Source organism: Caloenas nicobarica, chromosome 2 (assembly GCF_036013445.1).
Source record: "Caloenas nicobarica isolate bCalNic1 chromosome 2, bCalNic1.hap1, whole genome shotgun sequence".
Classification (NCBI taxonomy): domain Eukaryota; kingdom Metazoa; phylum Chordata; class Aves; order Columbiformes; family Columbidae; genus Caloenas; species Caloenas nicobarica.
The window spans coordinates 50,920,842-50,940,344 of record NC_088246.1 but is presented as its reverse complement, the minus strand read 5'-3'; the positions used below and the strand labels follow the sequence as shown (position 1 = coordinate 50,940,344).

The window sequence follows — 19,503 nt, the reverse complement described above, 5'->3', positions numbered from 1 at the left end:
ACTTTCGTTTAACTTTTTAACTGATCTTCTAACAAAATCTCATATCTTCTTTTCCTTTGGCCTTCATTTTCTATTGAAATACATCATCTATCAGAGCCTTTTTTTTTTTTCCTTCATGCTTTTCTACCCCTTCATTTATTTTGGTGCAAGCCATCAGCCAGATGCCTGCCTCCACCACTGTAACCTCTGTTCCTGCTCTGGTCACTTTTCCATAATTATAACACCCTTCCTACTAGCTTCCTTTTTCCTTTGTCTGCTCCAGTCTGTTAACATTCATTGTCAAAAACATCTTCTCACCCATCCCTTTAGCTGTATTATCCTTCAGTGGAATTTTTGGTAGCCTTTTGTCTTTTTCTCAATCAAGGTCAAGCTGCTTTTTGCTCCAAGCCACTCTTCCTTGCCACTCTTCCTTGTTTTAACTGAGCAAATAAATAGTAATTTTTGAGAAAGAACTGGAGGCCTCCTTGGTATCCAGTGGTTCTCCATCAGGATCTATGTATCCCAAGAGAAAAATAATCAGTGCAGCTAACAGAATCCTGGGAGCTGCTTTGGAAAGTGCCAAGTCAAGCTGTGGTCACAGGCTCTTTCTGCAGAGGTGGAGTAGCCCAGGGATGTCGTATAACAGAGTGCAGCAATTAGTGATCCATTTCCACCGAACACAACTTACGAAATACATCCAGTAGCAGGATGAGCCAGGAATCTTTTGCAGGGAAGTGAACTTTGTTACATCAGCACCTTCAGATGCAGTCGCTCCTCAGACCTCTTCCTTGCTTTTTCAGCCTCCCTTTCACACCTTGTTTCATGGTGCTCACCAGTCTTGAACTCATGGTCCTGGGGCTGTTATTCCTCCCTTCTCACCAGAATGTAATGAAGCCTCTATCTCCTCTTTCATAGTCTCGGATTAACAAGTCTCAGCTCATCAGTCCCCAGGAAGCGTGTGATTTCAGTCTGGTTTCCCACCAGGGAACATAAAAAGCAGAAAAAAAAATCAAGAACTCCTCTGAAATGTAAAACAATTGTGGGCCTTGCTTCATCTTCAGCCTTTTCTTTCTTCACTACTCGACCTTCTGGATCTCAGGATCCAGTGCAAGGTCAGGCTCCTTCAGGTTCTCTTCCCTCTTTTCCTCACCAGAGGGCAGGCAATTTATTTGGGTCCTGAGGCTCTGAACAAGGTTTCACGTTGCCGAGATCCATTGCTACAGCGTTAAGTTTTTGGGCACCTGCTATAGGCCTTTTAAACACCTTGTGTGGAACCGCTGTCACATCTACTACCTCTTGGCTCCGTCCTCACATCCGCTGGGCATGCTCATTCGTTCATGCTAGGTGTTCCTGCAAAATGGTTGTCACTGCTGAACTGGATAACGATATTGATACCAATTCCACGTGGAAATGGACTGCTCAGCTTGATCAAAACCATTGCATTGTTTAAAGTCTCATCTCTGCAGACTGAAGGGTATGTTGGTTCATACTAGAAAAATACACTCACAAGCAAAAGAGTTAAGAAAGAAAGAAAGAGAAAGAAGACAAAAGTCAGCAGCAGCAACACAAACTTTTTTCACAATGGATTTTAAATTCTGCAGAAAATGGAGAGATAAAATGTATCAGAGCTTATACCTACTAAATCCTCTGACAGCTGCTTTCTCATCCTGCTGCCTGAAAATGAATCAACTTAATTATTCCTGTGACTATGTACACCCAGATGGCTTAGAGTTGCCTCTTTATCGCTGGCCACAGGAACTGTCCTTGTGTTTTGGAATAGTTAAGATGATTGAAAACTGGTGTGGTTTTGGTTTGTTGTGGGTTTTTTTTTTTTTTTGTAATTCAAGAGCACACAGACTGTAATAGAAGTCCAGAGAAGACTGTAATAGAGGTCTGGAACTTTGGAGTCTTTTGTCAATGGTTAGATTGTGCCAGCACTGAGTTTAAATTTGCTTGTGTAGGATGGTGGGTTTGTATTAATATTCTAAAGTAAGGTGGAGTGGAAACTTGGTACAGGCTGTGACCAAGAGACTGGTGGTGTGAATTCACAGACTGCAATATGTGGTGATGGGTGGGGGTGGGAAGTGGGAAACAGCATTAAATTATCTTCCAAGGACCTTAAAGTCTTTCAGGATGACTCGTCTGAGTACTCTGAAAATACAACCATTGATCGAGTTAATACAATTTATCCTTTGGAACAGTCTAAAAAATTGTCTTGAATTACCTGGTGCACACAATAAACATGTAAAGTTTTCATTAAAGGAGTTGACAGGTTGCTTGTAAACTGAAGTCATTTCCTTTCCCTTCAGAATTAGATTTTCTTTATGGCTTCCTTTGACAGTAAGCACTGTTCATTAAGAATGATTTGGCCATTTCATTCTACAACCTTATTTTTGCCTGCTCCGTGGATTTAACTGAAGGAAATCCCTCTGTGACTGAAATGATCAAGCTGGATCTCAATCAACAAATGAATCACAGAATCACAGAATGGTTGGGGTTGGAAGGGACCTGTTTTCTCCTTTGTTTTTTTAACTCTGCATAAACCAAGCTGCTCCTTTTGGGGAGCATTTAGATAGGAAGGAAACTAGATATGCATTCTTGACAACCAATTTGCAAGAAATGTCTTTCATCCAGTTTTCTGATTGTTGACTTGTTGATTTATGAATGATCACGTGGAAAAGGTAGTGAACAAAGCCTTAAAACTTCTCACATCTCAAATGCTTCAAGTCTGGTTGTAAGGGGGGGTGTCTCTGGATACAGCGCAGTTCAGTGGCTGCTCTTTTATCATACGCTGCGATGAGGTGGGGGAATCATGTCTTGCAGTACTTGCTAATTTTGAGCCAAATTAGGAGATCACGGAACTAAGCACATCACTGTAATGTGGCTTCAGGATTTATACCTAAGTTTTGTCTGTGCGGAAGGAGGGTGGACTGTCAAGATTAATGGTGATCAGTCAGCATAACACACTGACACACACAACTCCCTGAGTCAGTCACCAAGCAGCAATCAGTGTAATATGTGCCCCAACATACAAGAGGTACAACTTAGTGTCTTCTGTGGTGGTCTCTGGCTGTGTTCTTGGTGCTGTGAGAGGGTCATTACATGTGAAAGGGCATGTTTGTTCAAGAGAAGCACTGATGTTGTGGGGAAATTACGAGAAGGGTTCATCTCCTGTCTGGTGCTCCACAGGTGGGTTGTCATGAATGTCCAGCCCTTCAGACTGTTCTGAGGGAAGTTTCTGAGAGGATTGATGCTTTTAGTTCATGTTTGGTGAGTGGAAATCTCAGACTGAGTTTTCCAGAAGCTTACAGGCAATGGTAGGTGTCTGAGAGGGCAGCCTGTCTTCTCTAGCTAGTGCCAAGGACAAACTTCGCATTGGTATCGAGTGAGCAGAGAGCTTTGTGCTTTTCTTAGTTGCAAACAAGCCGCTGAAATGTGGTCAGTGGGAAAGCTACTGTGGAGTTTGGCCCTGATAAACTACTCTTTCTGATGTTGACAACTTCTCTCTTTTTTAATTTTGTCCCCTTGTTGTAGAGCCCAAGTGTTCAGGTGTCTGCTCCATCCAGAAAGCAAAATACTTTATTTGCATAGACAAAAGTTGTCATAGAAAGAGGAAGAAGGAAGAACAAGAGACAGGGTACATGTTGGAAAGGCGAAGTAGTCAGAATGTGATATGACAAGAGATGAGGTCAAATAAGCTAAACACAAAGCTAGACTAAAACAGCTTAACAAAAAATATATAATTTTCATGTCATAGTGATACTGACTGTAGAAATATGAGATACATTAGATGGATACAAAATATGGAGAATACAGTCCTATGTGATTAAACGAAAAAGAAAAAAAATCTTTTTTTTCCTTCTGTCTTTCTCTTCATGTCTTTAGTGAGTTTACTTGTCTTAGTCATAATGCACAACTCAGGATTCTCTTACCATGCCACAGATCATCAGATAAAAAGGACGACTTAAAGCAAATGTGCCCTCTGAAACACTCATTTATCAGTAAGAGTAGCAAAGCATAATGTAATTAAAACAACTGTCTGTAGTGTTTCTGTACAATCATGTTGAGTAGAGAATACCTTTAGTTTCATTGTAAGGTCAGACACATGGTGGGGAAGGGTTGGTGCTGTCTCTCAGGCAGCAGTCATCAAGGGCTGGCAGCTCAGCTTTGGAAATTGGACAGATTAGAAGTTCTTGGCAGTGATTCCCAAATGCTCAGGAGACTCAACGCAATCAGCAGCATTGACATTTTGGCCAGCTAGTTAAATAGTGTTGGCTATAAAACGTTACAAGGCAAGTGGTCATCCCCTTATGTGCCGGGCCTGGGGTGTATGTTTCTTGCCTTCTGTCCCAGGAACAAGGAGAGCCTTGAAACCAAGGAGCTCTTTGATGATATCCGGTGCATGACTTTGCAGATGATAGCAAAGAAGAGAAATTTGCATTGTTTGTGTGTTAACCACAGCAGTGAGCACCAGAGAAGGGAGAGAAGGGTTTATACAGGATTTTGCAACTAAGCATAAATGGCAGCACCCTAAGTCTACTGAACTGGAACCTCCTTTGCATTGTTTAGCCAAGAATGAGCGCTGCTTCATATGGGTGGTTCAGAGATAGGACTGAAAAGAGGATCCGTGTACATGTAACTCCCTAAAATACAGCATTAATTTATTCATTTGTCTTTTTATTTTATGGGAAAAAGTAGTCATAGAGGCAGTTTTCCCAGTGTGAGTGCCTGAATTTAGGAAACTGAATCTATGTGTGAGCAACACAAAACCAGGTCTGTAGAGATATTTGAATGAATGCATGAAATTGGAACTGCATGCATGCGTAAGCGGTGGCAGGACAAATCTGGTTTAGCGCTGAAAAATCAAAGTAATATCATAGTGATAGTTAATAAAGCAGTGTAGTATGGTTAGTTTAACTGTTTTACTATGCCTGTCTGTTTGAAATTTCAGTAATTTGTTGCTTTCTAATAATGGCCATGGAATTTGATCCCATGAGTGGCAACGGGGCTTACATGTTTGAATTAGTCTCCCTGGTTTTGCATGCTTCTTTTGCACAATACTGCAGAAACGATGACTGCAGGCTGGCTGTAAAACCACACGTAACAAAGTAGTCTGGCACAACTTCTCAGCGGGCCTGAGAAAGCAGAAGTGAAGCCAGCAGCTGAATGTCACGTTTTCTGTGAGGGTGAAAAGTTAAGCCGAGTTTGCTGGGAGCCCGGACAGTAATGTTAGAAGGCACCGATAGCTGAAAATGTTCTCAATGGGCAAGGTTAGTTTCCAGTCTCTCCCCTCTTCTCCGTTCCTGGTAGTTAATAATAATTAGTCCTTATTAATAATATATAAATATATAAAATATAAATTAAAATAAATTAGCAGTGATAAGTAGTCATTGTCAAGAAGGCAGAAAGACGAAGACAGAATGTATTTTTAAACATCAGATTTGTCTCTAGGATTGTCTGCTTAACTTTTTCCCCGCTATTCCTTTGAAGACATTTCCTTCATAACATTTCCTAAGCCCTTTCAGGTATTAAACCAAGACCCAAGGAAATCAGTCAGAGTGTGCCACTCGCCTTGTTGGGCACGATCCACCAATGTTGAGGTGTTATGGTGGTTTGGCTTTCCAGTTTGTCGTTTCCAAGGTGTGACAGCATGTTTCTTACTTGGACTGACGTGATCTAGTGAGTGAGCACACTCTGAATGCCGTCAAGGAGGTGTTCATCCCTCTAAGCAGTCAGATGGCAGTTGGGAGTTCATCTTTCAGATGGGGAACTAGCTGATTCCCACTGGCAGACCAGCTAGTGATTTAGCTGCACGTGGCCACAATCTAAAACCAAATGCTTCTGTACACGAGATGAAGAGTACACAGGTATAGAGTACAGAATTTAAAGTTGCTTTTTACTGTCAAACTAAGTTTTAGAAGGCTTCCTCAAATACATAGCAACATTAGATTTGTAGGAGTGGATGGAGCAGAGCTCAAGCTTTGCTGGGCCAGGTTTGCAAGATTTACCAAGAGCAGGATCTTAACTGCAAGGATGCATTCAAAGCAAGGCCCCAGCTGAGTGATTGTAAGTAGGCTGCCTTATCCAGAGAGTGGAAACATAGCAAAGGCATTTGCTGCCCACCTGAGCAAACACCTTTGGGAGAAGCATCTTGCTTCTCCAGAAGTAGATCTCCGGGATGGGTGTAGTCCCTGTTGTAAGGAAGAAGATTATCTTCAGTTCTTTAATTGCTTAGTTTCACCTGCTGGACACAGCTAAAATGAGTGCTTAGATCACATCTGAGAAAGAAGTGACATCTCAGGAAGGAAAAATAGAAAACATGGTGCAGGCAATAAGGTATAGAAGACTGAGGCAACACAAGTGAAGCAATGAAATTCATGCAAAAAGAGAGGTTTTCGGAAGGATTAGGGAACCTCCAAGGGACTGAGTTTCTGTTTTAAGATACTTGATGAAGATGAAATAATAAAGGAAAATTAACAGTGCAGAAAAAGCTTTTGCCCTCTGTTTGAGTAGCAGTTAATTTCTGTCACACCTGCTTTGATACCAGGGGGGTGTTACCATTTCCTAGTGGTTTTTAGCTGTTGGATTTAGGTGGGATGGGCCTTTTGAAGTCTGATAAATTGTTTTTTCAGCCACCTTAAGCACAGCATCAGATAAATATTTCAAAGTGTGTGATTTGCACCAGCACCAAGAAAAGAGTCTAGAATTGTGGAGAGACAGACAGTAATCTGTGATATGTATTTATTTGAACTAGAGCCAAGCAATTCCCTTTAGTTAACTGTCTCAGCAGTTTTGTCCTGATAAAATAATTAATATGCAGATAGATGGCTGTTGCCCAGCCATCCTTCATTCTCATTTTTCGGTTTGCATTGTTTATGGCATTGCTTCAAAAGCAATCATGTAGTATCCAGGGCAAATTGACCTCTCTCTCTCTGTCTCCCCTGACTAATTATCTCTTTTAGTAAGTTTTTTTTCCTTCACTGTATATGGCCATAATGTGCCTGCAGCGTAAGGCTCTCACAGAATCATAGAGTGGTTGAGGTTGGAAGGGACCTCTGGAGGTCATCTGGTCCAACCTCCCTGCTCAAGCAGGGTCATCTAGAGCCAGTTGCCCAGGATCATGTCCAGGTGGCTTTTGAGTACCTCCAAGGATGGAGACTCTACGATGTCCCCGGGCAACTTGTGCCAGTGCTTGGTCACCCTCACAATGAAAAAGTGCTTCCTGATGTTCAGAGGGAACGTCCTGTGTTTCAGTGTGCATCCATCACCTCTGGGCATAAGGAGCAAGGGAAGCAATGGGCCACAGTTAGCAGCTTTGTGCTACTGCCTTCTGGTCAGGAGAGCATCTCTAAGACCTGAAAAACTCTGCAGTCTCTCTTGTGGGCAGTTAGTCTGGCCCCTGTGTCTTGTGCACTTCACCTGAGTTGGGCTGGCAGAAGTGAGGATGTGCATCTGTGTTCTCAGTAATCTGCTTAGAACTTCTCAGATTTTTTCTGCTGTAGCAAGTCAGATGTGCCAGATACACCAGGGGAGGTTTAGGCTGGACATTAGGAAAAGGTTCTTCCCCCAGAGGGTGGTGGAGCACTGGAACAGGCTCTCCAGGGAGGTGTCACAGCCCCAAGCCTGACAGTGTTCAAGAAGAGACTGGACAACACCCTCAGACACGTGGTGGGAATTTTGGGGTTGTCATATGCAGGGACAGGAGTTGGACTCGATGATCCTTGTGGGTCCCTCCCAACTCAGGACATTCTATGATTCTATGAGTCCGGTGGTGTATGCGTGCCTGTGCCCGACATGACGGGAGCATCACCTCAGCTCAGAATGCAGAAGAGCCACACTACTGCTGCCACAGGCACACAAACCACAGACAGAGTGGGACTTAATGTCCTGTAACCAGCAACTGTAATTTAGCTGTCTAGGGAGCCAGCCAAGCAATAAATGACACCCTCCCCACCACTCTCCCCCGCCCCAAATTTTTTTCTTGTTGCAGAGCAGATGAGCTTTTACTGCAAGCTGTGATGCCCTGACAGAAGTTGGCTTATTTTCTGGTTATGCTACTGAAAAATTGTCTTGAGACCACATAGTACTAATCATCTTCTATACCTAGAAACCTTACTGTGAGCCAGAATAAGATTTGAAACAAAAACACATGAAGTGTTAACACAGGTTTTCTTTTTCTCTCCTTGTCAACCACAGGTAATGCAGGTAGTGAAAGAACAGATAATGAGAGCGCTCACTACCAAGCCTAGCTCTCTGGATCAGTTCAAGAGCAAACTTCAGAATCTCAGTTACACAGAAATACTGAAAATACGCCAGTCTGAAAGAATGAACCAGGAAGATTTCCAGTCTCGTCCTATTCTGTAAGTACTGTCTTTTGTCCCCACTCATTTTTGCATGGAAGGATTAACAAATGTGAAATGACATTTATGGCTTTTCTGGGGAAAAACAAGGAGGAAAGCTGTCCAGGGAGCTGTGCTCAAAAGCAGTAGCATGGCATCTGCTTGAAGTGCATTATCTTTTCTTCTGCTGGGAATCGTAACTTGTTCTTTTAGTTCGGTTAAACCAGATTCAGCAAATCCCTGCAGGGTCTCACATGGCTTACTGGTATGAAACAATGCTTTGATACTTCCTAGCTTTGCATGATTGTAAGCCTGGTTTTGGTGCTGGTAGTGTCTTAAAACAAAAAACACCTTTGTCCTCTGTCTAAGGGTCTTTAAAAATTCCAGTTCACTTCTCTGAGCAAGGCAGGGAGAAGCCCATAAGAAGAGGAGCCAGTACACACTAGCTCCACAAAAGGGTGGTGTTTTATATGTCTTTGTTTACAGCATCTTTGGTCTTATTGACAAGCAGTTACTTATTTGTAAATGATAAAACATTCTGGCAGCTAGCCAATGGGATTCTCATTTCCTTGTTGTTTACTGCAAAGTATCAAATGCTAATATTACCACCATAGCTCCTTCCCGATTCTCGGAACACCCTTTGTTCTGTTATATGAAAAATGGAGGCTGTACTTGGCTCTGGACCAAGTCTGGACTTGTGGCTGAACTGATGGCACAGGACAGATTGCAGACTCCGTGGTACACAAATGATGTGCTGAGAATAGCAAGAACGTTTTGAGATCAGCAGAGAAATGGTGAGGACTCTGGAAGCATCAGCTGAAATGTCATGAAATCCTGACCACGTTTCAAATGGAATGGCTTGTGATTTTCCAAAGCTCCTTTTCAAGGCAAAGGTGTAGAGAAGGGTTTGGACCAGAGCGTTTCAGGATTCAGAAGCAGGATGTTCATTTTGATTTGTTTCTGAGGGATACAGATACCTAAGTACAATCTCTGGGGACACATTCCTCCAGGGGCAGCAGGGCAATAGCAGAAGCGTAAGCTAAGTAGAATTACACACTTAAATTTTAATCATACCAATGTGGATCAAAGTGGGAATGCTTCTTTTATGTTTTCAGTGTATTAGAGGATAGGATCTAATGTCCAATTAGAACTCATGTCACTCGTAATAATGCATCAGTTAAAAAGCTACAAAAGGTTCCAGTCAGTTTTGCATCATTACACCACTCGGAAATCCCCTGCCAATCCCCTGCAATGTGTAGTGGTTCAAAGCCGCTCAGTACTGCTAAGCTTGTCACCAAAGCTTCTCATTTTCCCTGCCTTCCCTATGAGTCAACTCTTTAAGTATGATACAGGTCAACTATTTATATTCTCTTGCACCATCGCCTGGCCTCGTGAAACTTGCCAGTGCCCTCTGCAAGCTCTTTATTTCCAGTATCACTCTGGCAAGTCGCTGCCACAGTGCAGAGTCTCCTTCTTCATCCTGGAATGACTGAAACAGCCAACGCAAATAGTTAAAAGCCACTGAAGTGTTACCAGAGACTCATTTCAGATTCAGGACAAAGGCTAAGCCTAAAGGCTATAAAGGCTAAGCAAATCGATAAGGTGTTTAAGCAATCACAACTGCATTTGCAGAGATTTAACTCCATGCATTTGCATTTTGATTGCAACCATGATCACTTATTCTTGACTGTGAAAAGAAATGGTTCTTTCATTTTCCCCTTTGATTTGATTCCCTGTACTGAACTCTCTCAAATTGCATAGATGGCACAACTGATAAAAGTACAGAATCATGGCCTCATTGTAGGGAAAGGACCATGAGTGAAGAGAGCAGTCATGGTATTTTGAAGCCTTGCAGATATGCTAAAAGAGATTGCACACAACAGTGAATGTGAACTGAGCATGCCTTGTTTAATTCTGTATGAGAATATGGCAGTCAGATGGTGGTTTTTCTTACTTTGAACATGGTAGAAGTCTTTCTTCTGCTATTGATTGTAAGAAGCACTGAAGTGTTAAATTTTCAAGCAAGAGAAGCTTCAGCTGAGTTGGATTTGAATATAAGCTGGAAAGTGTTGCCTTAGACCCTCATAACTGCAACCACCTTGTTTTGCAAGGATTAGTTGCTGCTTTTGTATGAGCATTGTTGTATCACGAGATGTTTTTTTCAATTTCCACTTTTGATTAGGGAAAATAAAAGGTCCTTTGGAACAGACTCAATTCAAGATTCTGAGATCATTACCAGTCGTCCAAACTGCCATTCCTCAATGAAATTATAAAGTATCACTGGTTCATTTCAAATAGCTGTGGAAGAAGTTGTCTAGGAATCCTGTGGGTCAATACAGGACCAGAGATCTCATTGACACATTAAATGGCAACAGAGATGAGTTAATATTGAATAAAGATCTGAAATCCAAGTGGACACTTGCTGGTTAAAGGAGAGCTAATGTCAGGTAGGGAGCCATTGCTAAGTAACATCTGTGTGAAAATCAGCAACGTGGAGGGAAGCAGAGGAAGGGATGTGGATGCTTTTCATCTTACAGATTTCTCTGCAATCTTAGAAAGAGTCACTAATGCCTGCTCTGAATGCGCGAAGTGATTGGGAGAGGGCATAGATACAAGCCAGAAAGATAAAAGGACAACATACATGAAAGCAGTTCTGAGATTACTCTTCTGTTGTGTTGTAATGATTTAAATGTCTGTAATATGCCCAGTCCTGGAAGGAAAACAGCTAACAAGAAAGAGTCTCAATTATAATCTAGAAAGGTAAAAGCTGGGGACAGATATAACTGGTGTTGAAGAAGAACTAGTATGATTTGAATAATTTTTAAATAGTTTCAGTGGTTTTCAGATTTGCTGACAGTTCAGGTCTATTATTGTAAAAACAGGTAACTGATGTCAGTATTGCCTATAGTGCCACAACCAGTGAAATCAGAAAATTAGCTATCATATAGATTACTGTGTGGTTCCCTCAACCCTTCTGTCTTACTAGCCAACTAACTTTTGCCATTCTTACATGACAGGAACACAGTAGGAAACTAATAGCAATTTTTAAAGCCACTCTCTCATTAGAGTTTCCAAGTTTGTTCTCTCTTCACAAGGCACAAACTGTTAAGCCAATGTCGTCTGAAGGACAATAAATAAAATTTTCACTAAATGTATTTGCATTTGTGATTTTCCTTTAGCTCATTGTTCCTGATTGATTTTAAAATTAGGCAGAAGTACTTATTTCTTGTGCAGAGATTTTTTTTTTTCCTGAACCTTCTATCTTTAGACACTGACCCTGAGGACCTGAACTCCCTTGCCTTCAGGTGGCTTTCTAAAGGAAATATAAAGATTCAAATAAGCACATCTTTTGTTCAGCTGCGTGCCATGGTTTGATTGGTTTGCACCATTTCTGTCACCTTGAAGTGGTGGAACAGAAACCTTGACAGTGAGGAGCACTAAATGGCAGGATCACCTTGCAAAAATGTGTCTGGAGCGATGGTACCTGAAAAACAGTTGAAAAGCATACAAGTCAGAGTAACCATGCGTTGGCATGAGCTGCTGAGGACAGTAAGTGCAGGTGACCATGGCAAGGGATGGATGGACTTACAGGGTGTCACTGAAGACTTTCTCTGAGGAGTAATGAGTTGTTTCCACAACCTCTGAATGTTCCAATATGAGGACTGTAAGCATAAGAGAGTTCTACCTCTGAGCTTTACAGTTTTTGAAAGCCAATATGCTCACATATGTAGAAGGACTCTAGCACATCAGCAAAGAGGCAGAAAGTGTCCCTTCTGTCCTACCTCCTTTCCTCCTATGGAAAGTTAGCCTTAGACAGTGAAGTACTTCAGAGAGGATTACTTATTTATTTTTGGATTCGTTAAAAATCCTTCTCTTCCTCTGCTTTGTAAATAGCAGATGGGGCTTTGGAGGATGAAAGAGGGAATACTATGAGCAGTCAGATGTTAATGTGCTGGGTGATCCATTCATTTTTGGTTTTTTCAGTAGTATCTCACAACTATGATGTTATGATATCTTTAACACCTATTTAATGATAACCATCCAATTAAACTACCTAAATATCAAACTGATGTTTATACCAGTCTCAAATGTTTGAAATCAGTCCAGCTGGAGATTTAGACTGCAGCCTGGAAAGCTGAGTAATCCACACTGTGTTTTAACACTGTTCTTCTCAGGCCCTGCTCCCAGCTCTTACCTGAGGAATGGTGAAGCTCATCAGCTCAGTAAAGGCAAGACCTTTATTCAAGTGCAAAATTCTTCTGATCACAGTATTTAACCATTCAGCATATTCATATCTTAGCTCCCAATGAGAAAACAAGAGCTCTTGAAAATTATCCTAAAGGACTAATAACACATTTCCAAATAGTGGGCTGTTTCTATAGTTACAATGCTTCCTTGATTTTTGACCAGCTAGATTTTCACAGCTTGTACATATGCAGTGGGTTATGCATCAAGAACTCTCAACCATTCTTTTAATACCTGGGGAAAAGATGGCATTTGTGTTTAAAGGCCTGATGTTTCTAGCAGAAGACTTCCAGTTGTTTCAGTGGGGGTCTGGCAGATCAAAGGTAGAGGATGCAAATGAACATGGAAATTGGCAGAGACTGGGTTCCCTAAGTTTTGAGGAGAAGAGAAATTTTTGTTGTCTCTATGGGATACCACAGCTTTGCTTCCTTTTGATGACGATTGCTAGAACAGACTGCCAGACAGAATGATTTTTGATATTACCTAATTTGCACAGCAATGCAGAATTATGGTTCTGAAACACTTCATATTTTATAAATCCTCTACACATTCAGTTATTTTTTAATCTTACTAGGCTTGCTGTCGAGTTGATGTTTAAACCTGTCTTTTATGTATATTTAATGAAACTGAGGATATAACTGATGAATTTAGACATCTGTGAATCCATGTGATGGTGTATGAAATCAAACTTTAAATATTATGTGCATACGTTTTCTGCGTAGTTCTTGACATGTTGAACTCTTATCCCAGTAGGATGTAGAAAAAGGATTTTCTGAAGGATATATAATATTATTTCTAAATGCACTGTAGGTTTCTGCACTCCTGCACAAGGGTAAAGTTTGGTCCTTGAGCAATCCCTAGTCATGGATTAGTCTTCCACAAAATTCTGATGATCAATTAGTTGAATGACATGGAATTAAGAACAAGCATATAGTGCTGGTCATTATTTTAGCTCATTGGCATGGCTTGCCATTTTTTATCGTTGTTTCAAAATGTGTCATTGCCTTCTAGTGTTGTCCCAAATAATAAAGTATAAAGTATAATAAAGTAAAGTATACCAGCAGAGGATCGTGCAACAAAATGTGACAGACCCTCAAATAAGCTTCACAGTGTTCCTATGATGAAAGAGCATTATGAGCCACAGAAAAACCTTGTTGATATATTATAGCAAGCATTATTTTTAGCTGAGTAAAGTAAGAAACAAATAAGTGACTTGCCTGAGTCATACACCAATGATGTAGCAGGGAGATGTCTACAACCGAGATATCCTGACTGCCATTCCTTGTTATAAGAAAAAGGGTTTTTTTCTGGAGCAGAGTAGATTCTGAGCTGGGGCTGCCCGTGACTGTTATCCCCTTCGAACTCCTTACAGAAACACCTTGAGAGAGTGTCTCAGAGGAAAGAGGATGGTCTGATTGAGTTTGACAAATGCCTACTTTCTCTCTTCCCAAGGGAACTAAAAGAGAAGATTCAGCCTGAGATCTTAGAACTAATCAAGCAGCAACGTCTCAATCGGCTTGTGGAGGGCACCTGCTTTAGGAAACTCAACAGTCGACGTCGGCAAGGTACAGCTCAGACTGCTTAGTCTGGCTTCTTATTGTCACTTTTGTCTAAAAGTCGAGATAAGTTGTACTACTGGCAAGATCCTTAGCTGTAGTGCTGTCTGGTTTTGGCCTCATCACACAGATCGTCTGGAACAAGTCCAGCGTTTGACAAAAATCTCAAGCTGCAGTCGTGCACTCTCAGCTGAGTATTTTGATTTCTGCCTGGATGTCCAGGCTTCTTGTTCATCTCAAAATAAAATCTCTGCAGGAGTGGCACATGAAACTTGGCGTAGCCAGAATTTGAACCTCTCAGACTTGGACCACCTTTATGTATGTGTAAGCTCATTCTGCACCCCTCCCTCTAGTACTGCCTGTGCTTAGTTTTTGTCTTATATGACCATATACATTAAATATATTATGGTGTTTAAATATACTTTTAAAAAGCACTTAGATCAGTAATTTGTGTACCTTCAAATGAGTACTTGATTGACGTGAGAAAATTATTTTCCCAATCCTATGAGTCATTGCTCAGTGCTAGATTTACAGCTCATTTCGTACAGTCAAACTCTCTATGGTTCTTTTCCCCTCAGAGAGGCACACTTTTTTCTCCAGACAAAATAACGGGGACATAGTGTAAATTCAGGAGATTAATTAGAAATTGTATCTAAAAATTTCCCTTTAAAACCCTCATTTTGTGAGAATTCAGATTGCCTTTTGTTTTCTGCTGTAAATACAACGCAAATTAGAAAGTTACAAAAGCTAAGAGTAAGAACTAACAAAGATCAATATTTGAGACCTGCTTTCTTCATAGAGAGAAGTATTCCTGCAATGTCTCCTTCCTTAGAAACAAGTAGGCAAGTTTCTGTAATGTAGGGAGAATATTTTGGAAAATTTCGAAGCCTTTATGGAAGGGTTGAGTTGCAGAAAAATTTGATGCAGCTTTACATCCTCTCTGTCAAGCCTACGAACACCTATGAAGCACCACACAGAATTTGGGGGAAAAGTATTAATATTCCACTGTGGCTTTTTATACAGATTTCGTAGGGAGGCATGATACGTGTCTTCGTGTTAGCAGTGTATTTGCGGAGTGAAAGTAGCTAAAGTAATGCATCGTTTGGTTTGGCTGTCAGTAGTGAGGGTTTTTTATTTTATTCCTCTCAGAGCCTTAATCCGAATGACTGAAATTCTAGGGACAACCAGGTTTTGTGGCAAATGTTCTTCTTTGGCAGATCTCCAAGAGGAAGATAGACTGTTTATTTTATCTTAAACTGTTGTTAGTTCATTATTTATATGATCAAAAGCCTTAGGGGATATAAATTAGTTCAACTTATATGAGTGGAGTTGAAGTTAAAAAAAAAAAATTAAAAAAACCAACACAATGTGATCTTCTGGTCTACAGTTGAGAAGGTTGCTATATATCATGCCTTGGAGTGAATTGTATAAACCACTAGATTAATTACTTTGATGTCATATTTATACATGGCCAAAAAATTCACAATTCTTTGGAAACAAATAAAACATGTGACAGTGCTTCAAAGAACTTGATCTTCTCTGAAATATATTGGGTTTTGTCAGATACAAGCCCATTTAGAAGGACATGTTTCCGCGTGCCCTTAAGAGTTGTATGTGCTTTACATTAGACTCCCTGTATTCCCTGAAACAGAAGTGTAAATTATCCCCTTGGGAGGGAGAAGACTCAACCATTACAGAGGATGATGATGCATGAGGCCACCAGGACTAAACTCAGTAAGATCTAACACTGTGCAATCTAATGAAGAACCAAAGTATTGTTTGTAAACACAACTATGTTTGGCGTATTAGCCATTCAATTGGGATCTTTTTTTAGGTACGCGCAGTGCCTGGCACAGTCCAAATAGCAGCTGGCACAAAGCAGAACAAGCTGTCTTGAAATCCATCTTCATCCTTCAGGATCTTGTGTACCCCAGGCAGACCAAGCTGTAAGACCAGGGCTCTCATGTCAAGAACTAGGAGATTAAGTGAATGGAGGACCAGAGATTTCGCTAGTGATACTAAACATCAGAACAATCAAGCTTTCAGACAGTTCGTCTGAATGTCCTGATGAAAATAGTACAAGTCCCAAATTCCTGAGTGTGTCTTCTGTTAGCCTTACTCCACCTCCCCATCTCCTCTTCAACCTACTTCCATGTACATTTGCCCTGTGTTACCTGGTGGTTCAGGAGCCCCGTCCTCTGCCTGCTGCTCCAACTGAATTCACTTGCCACAGAGCATTACCAGTGCCCTCAGAGGGGCCTGGTCCATAGAAATAGAAATGCTGAATAGGAAATATTGGAATGGAATAGCATAGAATATAGAATAGAATTAGAATAGAATAGAATAGAATAGAATAGAATAGAATAGAATAGAATAGAATAGAATAGAATAGAATAGAATAGAAGTAGAGTAGAATAGAGTAGAATAGAATAGAGTAGAATAGAATAGAACAATGCTCTGAGGCATCACAATTTGCCTGTTATGTGGCAACCTACTTGTAAGAGTAGTAAGATCAGGTAGGTGTTTTACATCAGTATGCGTATAGCTTCTTTTACCTTTCCTATGATTCTTTTTTTCCCTTGAGACAATCCTGGAACAAATGTTGTAAATCTACAGATTACCTGAACATGCCCTACACAGGAGAAGCTGAAAGCATTAAATTACCAATTTAAAAAATAATTAGCAGGCATTATCCCATGATTAAAGACTCCAGAGCAAACTTCTGTTAAGACTGTTGTTTGAACATGTGGTAGGACACACATGATTAGTCACAGTAAGTTGAAAAAAATAGCTTACAAAAAAATGAGCAGGAAGTTTTCAGCCTCTTACAGCCTTTTGAGAACAGGTGAAACACTTTCATGTATACCTGGCATTGAAAATTCTCCAATCCAACAGGTGAATCATTGGAGGGATGCGGAGGATGAAGCTGTGAGGTATCTGTAGTCAGATCTCTGCCTTTTGTTTTTCAGCGCAGGATTGTCATATCAGCAAGATCTCTCTGTAGCTGAAATTCAGAAATACCATTGCTGTCCCAGCAGGATCCTTAGCACTTTCAAGGACTACACGGCCTTTCCCTTGTAAAGTTTCAGGGGAGAACTGCAGCACTAACTCCTGTTTTATTAAGCATTCTTAATCAGCTGGAAATGAAACAGCAAAATCTAGCTTGCCCTTCTGGTCATCGTTCAACAGCAAATCATGAAGCTCTGAACAACCCCACTTTGTTCCTTGACTGTGGACATCGGGTGGCAGATAGATCTCTACAGGTTTCTGCTTCCTTAGATAATTCCTAGAAGAAAGGGGAGAAGACTAAAGCGAAAGCCTGCAAAGCACTTTGCAACCCCAAAAGTTATTATTTCCAGTAGAGCTAAGTAGCAGATAAAGGCATTTTAGTGAGGATAGTAGATACTTCTCATGCTGTCATCCAGTACATTTGTAGTTTATGTTGCTGGGTGCACTCTTGGAAATAAATTCCCCTTTTAGCTTCATAAAGATGATAGAGAAATTGTGTGTTATTGAAGTGGTTTTGCAGGCAAAGGTGAGGTTTTTGTGACAGTAATTTTTGAAAGGAAAGCCTGGTGATACACACCATTGAATTAAAAACACATGCTACCGTGGAAGCAACCTATAAAGAGAAAGCTTAAATTAAAACAAAATATCAAGTGAAGACAGGTTTTCTATCTCTTGCTAGGATAAGTAACTCACACCTCTGAACAACAACACACACTTGGTCTTTTTTCTGCCAAACCTCTTTGCTACTGCTACTCCATCCCCCACTCCGTAGTCCCATAAAAAATAATATTCTGTGTGTGCGTGACTTGCTGAGAGGAGCTGGTTAAATGTGTGCCTCCAGCATTGCCACAGGTCAGTTATTCGCCAGTCATTTACAAGACTTGCTGGCTTTTATCTGAGCAGTTAAGAACAGTGAGAGTGAAAATGTGTCACTACAGTTGTATTAGGGAAAGACAATGCAATGAAAGAAAAAGAGTCCATGTACATGTATCTAAAATCTACACAAATACCTGTGTTTTCACTGATATTAAAAGTGTGTTCCTGTTGCTAAATCCACAAGGAAGATTTTTCTTTGAACAAAAAACTTCTTTAGTAATCTGGAACATATTTTGGGATAAAATATGTACTCTCAGAGTTTGTTCCATGCATATCTGAGTTATTTACTTCTCAGTTTCTAACTATAGAGCACTTTGGTACTAACCATAACATTTCTTTACCTGGAATAGCATTGTTAAGGGCATGTGAGTCACTGGCCATTAATGCACTTGGAAACACAGTGTGAATGGCCAAGCACTCGGTAGCCCATCAGCAAAACATTCTGTGCCCTACTATTTGGTCACAGTTTTGAATATTATTCTTCTAGCGAAATTGTAGCTGATTTCGTTATTTGTTTGGGTTTTTTTTTTAACCTCATCTATAATCTTTAACGATGTGCTGCAATACATTTAATCCACTGGCTGCTCTAGCAATTACCTGAAAATCAGGACAATTTGTTTGAAACCTTTTCGTGTTAAAATCCAGAATGATTAATTATGTTTCCCAAAGAAGAATCTCTAGTACCTTAATTTGATTGCATCAGTGGTCAGTAAGCTAAAAGACATAAGGACTGACCGGAAAGTGTAAATGACATAGTGTCCAAAAATTGCGATGAAAGCGTAAGCCAACATCGTCTCTAAAGACTGTTGTGGTTAGTGACTGTTGCCCCTACAGCTGCTTGCTCTGAGGAGGAGTTTTACGGAGGTGGGTGTAATAACACTGGATACAAAATAAGAATTGTAGCTCATAGAAGGGGCTTAGGCTTTGGGGCAAATTCATAAGAAGCCTAAAACCAGAACAAACTCCACTCCTTCCTGAACTGACAGTTTCCCTGCTCCAGCTGTGCACATACACATAGATCCACCAGATGTGGGCTACGGGGTCTATTGAGAAATGCCTGTCATGTCTTTAAAGCCTCTTGTGGTACTTCAACTCTGTGGACTTGGGTTTAAGAGCTCTGGAGAGTTTGGACAGTAGTTTTTCTTTGTTTTATAAACACCACTCTCTAATCATGGTAGAAAAGAGTTTTTTCTTCTGCTTTTTTTTGTTGTTGTTTGTTTATCCATTTAGAGCTGAAAGTGGATGCTGACCGCTTCCCATGCGCTGTTCTGTATTTAAGATTTTTTCACCTTTTTTGCCAGTGCAAGCAATTTCATATAATTTTTATTTTGACTGCAGCATTATTTTATACACTACTTTTCCAACAAAATTGTGTTCAGCACCTGCACTACAGTAAAATAATGTTCATCCTGGTCAAAACTGTTCCCCTCCAGGGTGCTGAGTTCTCACATAAGCACGATATTGTCTGATAACTGTTCGCAACTTCACGTATAGCTGAA

General features: G+C 40.6%; 1 protein-coding gene across 5 annotated transcripts in view; it reads left to right on the top strand.

The window, feature by feature from the left end:
• The window catches only part of ELMO1 (engulfment and cell motility 1), a 316,062-nt gene that overhangs the window by 275,895 nt on the left and 20,664 nt on the right, over positions 1–19,503 (top strand). For all 5 annotated transcript variants that reach the window (XM_065628523.1, XM_065628524.1, XM_065628522.1 and 2 more), the window contains 2 exons: positions 8,176–8,339; positions 14,016–14,128. In XM_065628523.1, coding sequence (XP_065484595.1) covers positions 8,176–8,339; positions 14,016–14,128 — 277 coding nt within the window. The remainder of the gene's footprint in view (positions 1–8,175; positions 8,340–14,015; positions 14,129–19,503) is intronic.